The sequence below is a fragment of the Magallana gigas genome, chromosome 5, assembly GCF_963853765.1.
Source record: "Magallana gigas chromosome 5, xbMagGiga1.1, whole genome shotgun sequence".
NCBI classification, from domain to species: Eukaryota; Metazoa; Mollusca; class Bivalvia; order Ostreida; family Ostreidae; genus Magallana; species Magallana gigas.
This window is the reverse complement of record NC_088857.1, coordinates 23,181,730-23,193,208: the sequence shown is the minus strand read 5'-3', so window position 1 is coordinate 23,193,208 and position 11,479 is coordinate 23,181,730. Positions and strand designations below refer to the sequence as shown.

General features: G+C 33.8%; 1 protein-coding gene across 1 annotated transcript in view; it reads left to right on the top strand.

Moving 5' to 3' along the window:
* Positions 1–9,139: 9,139 nt before the first annotated feature.
* Positions 9,140–11,479, top strand: part of LOC105342828 (uncharacterized) — a 14,874-nt gene continuing 12,534 nt past the window's right edge. Inside the window, exon 1 of the mRNA XM_011449879.4 lies at positions 9,140–9,705. Coding sequence (XP_011448181.3) covers positions 9,652–9,705 — 54 coding nt within the window. The 5' untranslated portion in view covers positions 9,140–9,651. The remainder of the gene's footprint in view (positions 9,706–11,479) is intronic.

The window sequence follows — 11,479 nt, the reverse complement described above, 5'->3', positions numbered from 1 at the left end:
TTTTTGTACGCGAAATTCATGTACCGCAAAAATCTCTCTATCGTTACGAAGAATTTGCAAATCATCTATGATACAATACAAAGTCTATTGACAATTCGAAAGGAAAGAAATCAAAATACTTTAACGAATGTGGTTAATCACATTGAACGCTGAATTTAAAAAAAAGGACATGTTCGAGCACCATTTGAAGTGAATGTTAGGTTTAGATGCTACAAAGAAACTATAACATATACGTTGTAAATGTTGTCGCTAATCAAATGAACCACAATTTTTCTTCAGCGTGCATGCATGGCACTTAGCGTACTCGATATTTTCTTCCCATGCCTAAAATCTTTATTACATAAAATAAGTTTGATTTTATAATCCTTAATTTGGTCCAAGAAGTACTTAGGTGTCAGCTTGTAAATTTAACTTTTAATGACTAGCTGAGTTGATATCGAGAGTATGTTTGTTTACATATATAATTATACATAAATCACACGTTTGCTATACAGCACAATATACCATTAATAATTTCTTCATAAAACGTCCTAAAATCATGGAAACATATCAGTCAAAATTATCCCCATAAAATTTAACATTTTCTAGGTTAAGTAAGGGATCTCTGTAAATTATCGAAATTTATCTGGACCTGTTTACTAGTATATATAAAGAAACAATATTCATAGCAATATCATGGAAAAATATAAGTCAAAATTATATTTGTCCTTAATTAACATTTTATAGGTTAAGCAATTAAGGGATCACTGTAAACCATCGAAATCTATTTGGACCTGTATACTAGTATATGTAGAAACAATATTCGTGGCAACATTTTTTTCATGTTCTGCAAAACAACAATCTACTTGAAGTAAAACATATCTTTGACTTTAAAACTGTATCTTAGTTCAAGACTGTACACAGCCCTCGTTCGTATTTTGCATTGTTTGAGAACGGTTCGTCAGTATATACTTGTAAAAGGATAAGCGTAAGGGTGGTCTCATTCTGTTCAATTCAACCACACAGTAGCAGCGTACTTAAAATTCTAGCATATTTTACGCAGCTTACACCTTAACGGAATTTACAATGCAAACAAAAATCCAGGTGTGTTGGCCATTAAAAGGGCAAATAAACTGTTATTACAACTTCATTTACTTACGCGGGGTCAAACCAAAGTCTTTTATCAATAAACTGGTGTTTCTTTAAGAATTTGAAAAAAAAAAAGACTTATGCATATATGAATACCTTCGATAGCTTGTGCCGAACAACATTGATAGACAATAAAACAGACATAATTCGATACTTATGGCGTAAAACAGCTTTGCAATTTATTTTCTTACAGACAACAAAACTGTCAATTAGGAGATTAAGTATTAAATCAAGCCCAACAGCTAAACGTCAAGAGAGTCACTTGTTATATAGGGTTTTAAGTGAATGTAAGAAAATCATCTTGTTTTTACACGATAAAGAATTTAAAAAGTTTATTGTGTTTAAATTTCACCCGAAACAATGCAAATTGTCATAATTTCTACCTCCGGCTGTGAAATAATCTAAAAGTACTCTAATGCCCTTTAATTGTCCAAGCCTATCCACGGCACTTCGCTGTCTTCGACGCCATGATCTACGTGTAAAAAAAGTGTAAAAAAAAAAATACCAAAAATTATTTGGGTTTCTTTTATAATTCCATTTTTACTTTTATATTTTTCCTGTTTGACAATGTATGCGTACCTTTGATGATTCGTTATTTTGTATATGTTCCCTACGTAACGAATTATTTGGTTTGAGTGAAAAAACTTAACGTGCAATAGTGTCAAATGCAATGATTTAAAGTTTAAAATGATATTGATCCCTTTTCCGGTTTGCTAGCGGTTCAATCCATTTTTAAAAGCGTATTCATGTTATGTCCGATATTAAAATATATAAAATGTCCAACATATTTTTTGTTACAATGTTTATAAGTGGCATATTATATTGCTCAGATTATATAATCATTCGTTTAACAGATAGATGAATATGTCTGGTTTCTTGAGAGTAACCATTTTGAACATTATGTTGCAGTAAAGCCTTTTAACTTAAAATGCAGTTGATAGTTTTATGAAGAAGTATCTATCTGCGGCACATATATTAGTTATATATATATAGGCTTTTTGTCAACCCGCATATGGTTCTGTTTCTTAAATTTGATTGTGCATGTGTATCGCCGTGCGGATATTTTAAACAAAGAAATGAATAGTTTTAAACCTATATATGTATAGTTAAATGCTTTTTCCGCCTATCTAAATCAATGAAATGGTCCTGAAACAACTTTCCTGTGGTCGCATCTTCCGAGGCGCTTGTTACTGTTTACGCATTATCTTATATATATACATGTACAATAACAATGGTGTATCACGTACAATGGACAGATGGCGAATGGTAATGTAAGGTGATGACGAAAGTCAAATGTCATCTGCACCTTTCCACCTGGATGAAATAAAATCACCTAATGTAGAAAAGCTTAAATGTAATTTCTAGATTTCTTCAATAACCTTAAATGACATCTATAATATTTCTTAGGAAATTACGATTTTCATGTTTAGTGCAGATTAATCTTCAAAATTGACCGGTGCAGTGTATTCTATATGAAACATGACAGGTGTATCAACAAGAAAATAGAAAGTTTACCCGGGTTTCTCAAAATATAACATCTAACCCAAGTCGATTCATTCTCTTACACGTATTTGTAAGCTATTTGATTACTTATGTCGAAGAATTTGTGTGTGGGTGAAGATGGAAATGTTTGCGGATCGGCTGAGAGTAAACTCTAACACATAGAAATCAGGAATCCGTGACACCTGTGCAAAGTTGATCAACAATTCTATAGCATGAATATAAGCAGGTCTACAAATAGGGCTACCTGTTAACAAACACATCTAAACAATATCATCACTTTAGTCATGCTAGTGAGTTTTATTGAATTGTTCACATACTATCGAGATAACATCTATAGAACGTTCGCTATAAAACTTTTTTCCGCTTTCAGAAAAAAAAACGACTTTATTCCATCAATAAAAGATAAATAAATTTGTAGCCATAAAAAAACCCCACAATCCTAATTTACTCCCAAAAAAAAATACCGGTACTAAAAAAGAAAAAAAACCCATTCATTCTTAGCAATTATAGCTGGAGTCCACGGCTTAAGGAGGCTGGCGGGTCTAAATATAATATAAAACTATCAGATTTATTTGAAAATTTTATATGTGATTTCTGAAGCTATCAACTACTATTTGGTAAAGAAAAATTTCATGTATTTTAATATGAAATTTTATAATTTTCCATTATTTTTATATGGAGCTCTTCTTTTAAAGGACATCAATATTGTCTAAAATGGTAGCCACCCCCCAGCCCCCTTAAGACGTTTACATTTTACATTTATTGTGTGCGTAAACCTTATGGAAAATACTCAATTGTTCAGTAAAAGCATCGATTTTTATTTTCATTTAGCTTGTATGTAACTGCATGTCTGGCATAAATTCTACTTGACACTTTTAAGCGTCGCCTCGATGGGAACCAGGTGGAAGAAGGGAGTAGGCCCGCAAATCCTACACAAAGCTGAGAAACACGCCATACAACTACATAAGTCGTAAGTTATAAAAGCATAAAAAAACAAATTGTTTTCCTTTCTTTCAGACGATTATCACTTTTAAAAACCCCAAACAATATAAAGATAAGATTTCATTTCAAAAACGAGCTCTAGTTACGTCTTGGCTTCTTACGACATGATGGATGTTCGGGAATCCTCGCTTTTGTTGTATGTTTAAGAAGGCGCTCCGAAGAATCCCAGCAACTTACCTCCTCAAACTTACATACAATATAATGATCTTTATCTGAGGAGTAAGGGGTGTTAGTCAGAACCAATTACATGTGATTTATTGGGCTGACTTGTTTTAGTCGGGTATTATAAAGATCTACTCACATACCCGGTCACCCGACCCACTCGGTTTCATTTAAAATTAATTTTTCTTCTTGTACACAATGTTACAAAAGATTACGCTTTTCGATGTTGGCACCTTATCAGAGAATGAGCCAGCACATTTCGGAAACTGAAATTCATTTCATAACCCGGTCACAGGGGACATCATAACAAAAGGAGCATCATGTTATGAACGACTGATTGCGTATGTTTGTGTCATTTTCATTGTATATACATGTATAGTAAGCCTATGTATGTCTGTCTATCTATCTATCTATCTATCTATCTGTCTGCTGCATGAGTGCAAGTTGTGAAACGAGACAAATAGATAAGAAATACAAATTAACTCCTTTATAAAAAATTAAAATAACCTGAAACACTTTAGATAAAATGAATCATTATACCGTGTATATAAGTAAATCCTTGCAAATATATTATATACATGCATTAAAGGTTATCAATATCCAAGTTTTGTATGCTTAAACTTACAACTTGCTACATGTACATAAGACTTAAGTTTGTAGTTGCCTTATTTTACTCTCTCTCTCTCTCTCTCTCTCTCTCTCTCTCTCTCTCTTATTCTCACCCCCTCTCTCTCATAGATTGATCGATTATTAATTCTTTTTCAATGTTAAAAGTAGATTAAAAGCCATATATTTCTTCACGTGACAGTTTCGATTTTTATTAAGATTATTAAAAAAGAATGGCCACCTACTATGACTTAAATGTGATTTTTCGAGTGCCAGGAGGAGGTTTCACTCAGAATTTTACATTTTAAAAGTCAGAATACAGGATTTTATAACAATAACTAAGAAAAATTGAGATAAAAAGGTTTTGAAAGATTTCAATTTTTCACCTGTCAAACAAAGTCATTCAAAATTCTGACTCGCAGATCTCTATCCATTTAGCAATAAGCCAGATAATTTGTATTCAAAATAACCATTTCTGATAGAATTTCAAGAAGAATTAAAAGAATGTTTATTTTGTTTTTCTTTTTTCAACTTTTGTTGAGCATTATAAAACTCAAATCTCGTTTGAAGTCAGACTTGTTCGATTGTTTTCTCTTTATTTTAATTATTACCGTCAATTACCATAAAAATGTGACCGTGAGTCATTCGTACACTAGAAAGACTAGACCATCAATTTACCATGGATCTGTAACTTGCTAATTGTAGGATGATACATATCTAAGGTGCAGATAATCTGAAAAATACTTCTTCTGTGAAATGACATCATTCATGGAAACAAATTAATAATGTATGATGCCGTTACATTTGTTTCCACATTCATAAGAATAAAAAAAAATGACAAAAACTACTGGAAAAACACATTAAAGAAACCTGTTGTTAAACGTTTCGAAATGGTTTTAATAATCTATGGCCACATGCATCATATCCCAAGAAGTCCATAAAATAAAATCCTTCAGTGTTTTTGATAGCTGTTTCGGTGTTTTAGTGATCTGGGAGGTTTCAGTTTAACATACATCAATTATGAAGACATCAGAGGCCATCCGAGTGGTTTTTCGCCTTTTCGGACACCTGTTTCGCTGTATGCTATCCAAAAAACCTGTACTTATTGATGTAAGTTTCCTGCCAATAATCACGATTACAAATTATATAATGTTTATCGCACCATCATCATCAGAATATGAGGGAGCGTCGATCTGAAAAATGCAGAAAAAATATTTGGCAGACACAAAGCTTAAAATTTAAACCAAAGTAACCTTCTTCTAGTGCAGATTTTCGGAAAACTGAATTCCGGTGCAAAAGGTTCTGGTGACATAAACTGTATTGATTCTTCAAGGTCAATATATGGTTGTCAAGGCAACTGTTACTACTGTGTTCATACACTGAAAATAAAACTTGCTCATTCGGGAAGTAAACAAATGAGAAAGTCTCCATAGGTTCATAAAATGGATTATCTTGATCGATGTCTATATTATATAGTAAATAACCATGTAGTCGTACAAAGCTTTGTAATCCTTGCATCATCTAATCTAATAAAACTGGATGTGCTTCAGCTATACTTTATGAAAGATATTATCATTAACTTAATTGAAGACTGATTGACACAGTGGATTATGATTTACATTGTTATTAAGAGTAACTATGATGATTTCTTTGTCTAACAAAGCGTTTTGATTCATTAGAAGTTAATTTTGTATATCAGATCATTATATTCGTAGAATTACATCAAAGATTTCCTCTTTTTTATTTTGAACATTTCTTGTATTAAAATGTATGACAGGCTATGTTAAGAATTGGAATCTTTCCCATTTGACACAGATATTTTTGCATTTTGGAAAAAGATATCTATGATGTAATTGTAAAACAAAACGCATGCTTTTCAAAATTTGCACAGTTTAGATTTGATTAAACATCACATTAAATGTCTATAAGAATTACTGTTTTTTATTTTGATAAGACTTCGGGGGAATGGTTAATGTAACAGTGACACAATATAACAAATAACATAATTCATATTTCTCGAATCCTGTCATAGTTTACACCACAGCAATAAGAAAAATAAAAAGGGGTTGAATCGCAACCAAAAAAAAAAAATGATAATAAAAATTCAATCGTAATTACTGAGATTCGGGCTGTTGGCCATGTGAAAAAAATTGTCTTTATCGCTTATCGTCTGCCAGCGACTAAAGATGTCGATAGAATTTAATTTAAGATGTTCACAAATATTTTAAATACTTCTTTATGTTGTAAATCAAGTTAAAGTAATAAAGGCATTGTGCAGTTTTATCCTTTTAGCAATTGGTTGGGCTAGGTGTTGAGGCATTCCGATGTTTTTCGATTGGATTCCTATCACCAAAAAATCGCACTCAGGTATGCTATCGCAGAACCGGGACAGGAAAACCCGTAAAAGACTTATGCTCGAGAATAGACACACACACACACTGATCTAATCTGATACCTGCGAGCCAATAATTCCCAGCTAACTCGGAGATAACAGACACAAGACATACCCGATTCTTACAGTCGTGTTAAAATGTAATTAGCACAATAGTGCAAAAACACAACCACAGGATAACCAGATAATCCCAGGGTAATTCTGTCATTCGTGTTTTGTAGGGTGTACAATAATATGCAAGTATATCTCTCGCACTCTTCAGCGAAAAAAATGTATGAGACATCTTCGAATTGCTAATGCAGTGCAAGTAAAAAAAACAAACAAACAAGAACCCCACCCCCCCCCCCCCCCCCCGAAAAAAAAACTTGTAGATATGAGGAGAGAACAGGAAGGGGTGAAATAATTTGTTTGGACCGGATTCTCGCCCGCCTTCTATTGCTCCCTGGCGACATTGGGACAGACGTGTATAGTGATGTTCACGCTAGTCCCCTTTCTCCTCCGGTGATGTATCGGCTGTTTTTGTTCATAAATCTGGACCCCTAATGTCCGCATGTTGTTATTTACGGTCCTAATAATGATCTTGTTCAGATGTCTGACCGCGGTAAATCATGGCCGCCTGGCTAAAGTTCACCATTTTGTCGTGATGGACGTTTCTGGGGGAGGGGTTGTTAACGCATTATCACCTGTTGTTTATATAATGGACGTACTACCCCAGGCAAACATGCATCCAAATTCATATTATTTACTTCATATTCTAGAATTAATGTATTTACAAAAAAAAGTAGCACATCGAGCAATGCACTCCATTTTCTTTTTTGTGAAGTTCTTAGAACTTGAGAAGATTTGAAATTGTGTATATTCCCGTTACGAACACCGCTTGTTTTAATTTTTTTTTCTTCAGTATATAACGTCATACCACACCAAGTGATGAGTGTCTTTAATTACCCTGTCCAGACTTTTTTAAAACTCGCTGCAGATCAAAAATGAATTTGCGTTTAAAACAAGACAAAGATGTCAATTAGTTTATTGTAGAATGATGGATGTTGTGAAGCTCGTCCGCTGCAGTAAGGGGGCATGTTATACAGCTGACGTCTGCTTTATATCAAAGCGGATTATGAACTCGTGATATGTGCTTGTCATCGCATGCTGTTGCAGACGATGTAACAACTTCCGGAAGGGTGTTTTTTGACAGCATATGTCAATGTTCAACATTAAATCAGTTGACCAAAAAAGATCACATTAGGTTAAATATATACACGTGTCTCTAAAAATATTAAAATTGCACTTTATTAAGAACAATCTAAACTAGGTGTAATGGAAATAAAGGAAAAATCCCCTCGCTCAATTATCAATAAACCTATTTTACCGTATTTGATGACGTTTGCATTAAAAGTAAAATCTTTTTTTCATTTTGTCCTTTGTGTTAACCACTTCGTAGCTTGAACCTTTTAGATTCGCCAATGACGTTGACGGATTAGTTAACATTAATGGAATCAAATTTGAAATGTTTGGACCCGAAGTATCGACGTTTTCTCTTTCTCTCTTTTCCTCCACGAGCAAGTCCCGGTCAAAGCTTCTATAATCAACGCTAATTCGTGTCGTCTATTGCTAACCACGATCTTTTGTCCCCATCTAAAGTGCCAATATACATGAACCATCATTGTGACGTCACAGCGATTAGACCTTCAAACATCTGGACACTTTTGTTGCAATATTATCAAGGTGCCAGACATGAAAAAGCACAAGTGCTTTTGCAAACATTGTCAATTTAAGAAAAATTTGTAAAGGAAAAAAATATTCATGGACACCAACTTTCGTCAAATGACGTTTATTTATACGTTTAAGTGTTTTGAAAAAAAACACCCACTGTGACCAGGCGCAAAAATATTTAAAAAAAAAACATTTATAAACAATCAAAGAGAATGACAACATTCGAGTACTCCATAGTTCCAAAAAAATTTTCTTTGAGAATTTTTTACAAACAAGTATGCAACTTTGTTTCAAGCGGGAATGATGTATTAGGACAGTAAAAAATAAAGACATATATGTTCCAACTTGAATAACACTTTTAAATTGAAAATATACACAAGACCAGTGTGAACTTGGAGCGTAAGTGTGACATTTAGCGACAAAGTTTACTTTTCGAAGTCCCTCGATCACATTCTTCGATTATCAATTACATAAACAAATTGTTGACACCCGCTCTTATGTATTTGTTTGTAGTCGACTGTTGTTTAAACAACAATTTATATACATGTCGAAAACTCCGTTTAAGTATACGTACGAAGACAAAGTTTCTACAATCCGTGCTACTTTCTGATTGGTTGCTCGCTAACCCTTGAACTCGCAACGTCGATCGATCATCCATACATTTCTCGCGGAGGACTTCGGCGACCAAGTTATGAATCGGAACTTGTTACCTTAGACCTGAAAAATTATTTTTCATATACTTATATGTTTTGTGATCAAAAATTGCTGTCGCGCGCAATATTTGAACCGAGCTAGCTACTTTTAAACTCCATTCTTTCGTTTAAAGCCAGAGTGTGCCGTTCGTCATGTTGATATACCTGTGCGTAAAAAATTAAAGCTCAGTTGAAGGAACATTTTTAAAATAATATAACAGAGAGCAGAGCGTTGTTTCCTTACAATACGGTGCGGATTTACCCTTGCAAATAAATGTGCTTAACGATGTAGAGTGGTCCCATAACGGATTTTTTCCTTCAGTAATTTCGAAACTTTTTCCTTCAGTTTCATTTTCCTATGGATATCTTCGCTGGACAACTAAAAAACCGCTGCTAAATGTTTTTAGAATGTGATTAGGTAGATTTGTGTTTTGTGTGGAGACTTTGGCATCAGACATGTGGGATTCTATACTGTATACCTGCCTTTGTGTACTTCTCTTGGGAGGACAGGTAAATATATTTACTTATATGCTTATATCCATTAACAGAATTTTTACCTAATCCATAAAGCACAAACGTTATGAAGATCAGCGTATACTTTAAATGCATGGATGGAAAACTATTTGATCCGATTTCTTTCGCTCGTTTTATAGTTATTGGGAGATGATAACTTCTTCTATTCATTAACTTAATGTAGTAAAAACAGTCACGACGATATCGATATCAAGCAAGTAAAGTAAACTTAAAGTAACAGACAGAATTTCACTACTCTACATGCTTTTAAGTATATAAAGTGTAGGCGATGACATGCATTTCTATGGGTTGGTACAATTATGCAGGAACACCTGTAACTCTATAGCTTTTTTTTACGATAAACATCACTTTAATTCATCAGAAATAAAAGACCTGAACCATTTCGGTGATCATTTAGATATGGAAATGAAGGAATATTTTCACCGAGGCATTGCATAGTGATGTTAAAAAATTCCCTTAATGTGCGAAATAAAATAACTGATGCCGAACCCGACGGATCGACCGTAGCAAATCACAGGAACTCTCCTATAAACAAACAAAATATATTCTTTATTTTGTCAATATTTGCCAAATTATTTAAGCTTTCCCGATATTTTCAATGAGCATAAATTTTATTTTGATCGCTGAATAAGATTGATGGATGTAAATGGCTTGTACAGGGCACCTGTCGAACTGTCTGGGCCCTGGTCATTAAGATAAAGTAATGAGGATTAACTACAGATGTTCAACAAAGCCCCCATTTTTGATGTAAATATTCAGAAAACAATAATTTTTTAGTTTTAACGTAGAGCGATAAAACGTGAGCACATATCTCGCCCTTACTGATATACATGGGAGTCTTAGGGGTCGCCTAGGATGATGAATTTGCGTGCTTCATCTATATACTCCTCTCTAAATCAAATTGGTCTCAAGAAAGATGAGGGAAGTGCAGCGTTTAAGCAAGGTCGGGGAGCAAAGGGGTCAACGCTGATTAAAACCTCCACTTCTTGTGATATTATTATGTTATTAATGAACCTTGTCTGATAGCAAGAACATTTTAAAGCAATGTGAAAAAGAAGGCATATTCCAACTTAGTTAGGGGAAAAAGAAAAGAAAATAAGCACGCTTCATTTAGAATTGTTAATCAATTTAAAGTGAATAATTGTAGCATATGTTAACCATACTTTACGACGTTAAATAGATTTTTTTTTTTACAAAAAGAACAGAATAATCAAGTCGAAGAGCTTTATTGCAGTGAAAACACAAAGAGTCTAAAAACATTGTTACACAAATTCCAAATCTCGCCACACCGTCTCCACAGGGAGTCGAACGCAGATATTAATACGGCTCATTTGCTAATTAGTGACTACGCTCCGGATTAAGTCTGGAAGTTAATCTTTTAGAATAACGAGTTTGACTGTTGTTAATTCCAATGAGCTTGGGATTACTTACACATAACAAATATGTGGGGTCTGAAAGTCCCAATTCATAAATGCCTTATCGCCTTAATCTGCAAGATTATCATAAAACTCCCATTTATTTGTTTATTGACACTTCGAAACCTTGAAATTAAGAGCTCATCATAAAATACGAGAATGGATGTGTCGAATGAATGATCCGAAGATTTCGGGGCAAGGAGATAAACGATAGAAAATGTTTTCACACGAACAGCAGTGGATTTACTCATATATCAATATTGTAGAATCAGGGCTAGATTTATAGCAATGGGAATGAGATGGATGCAATCCTCGCTCATAAACAAGCACTTCTA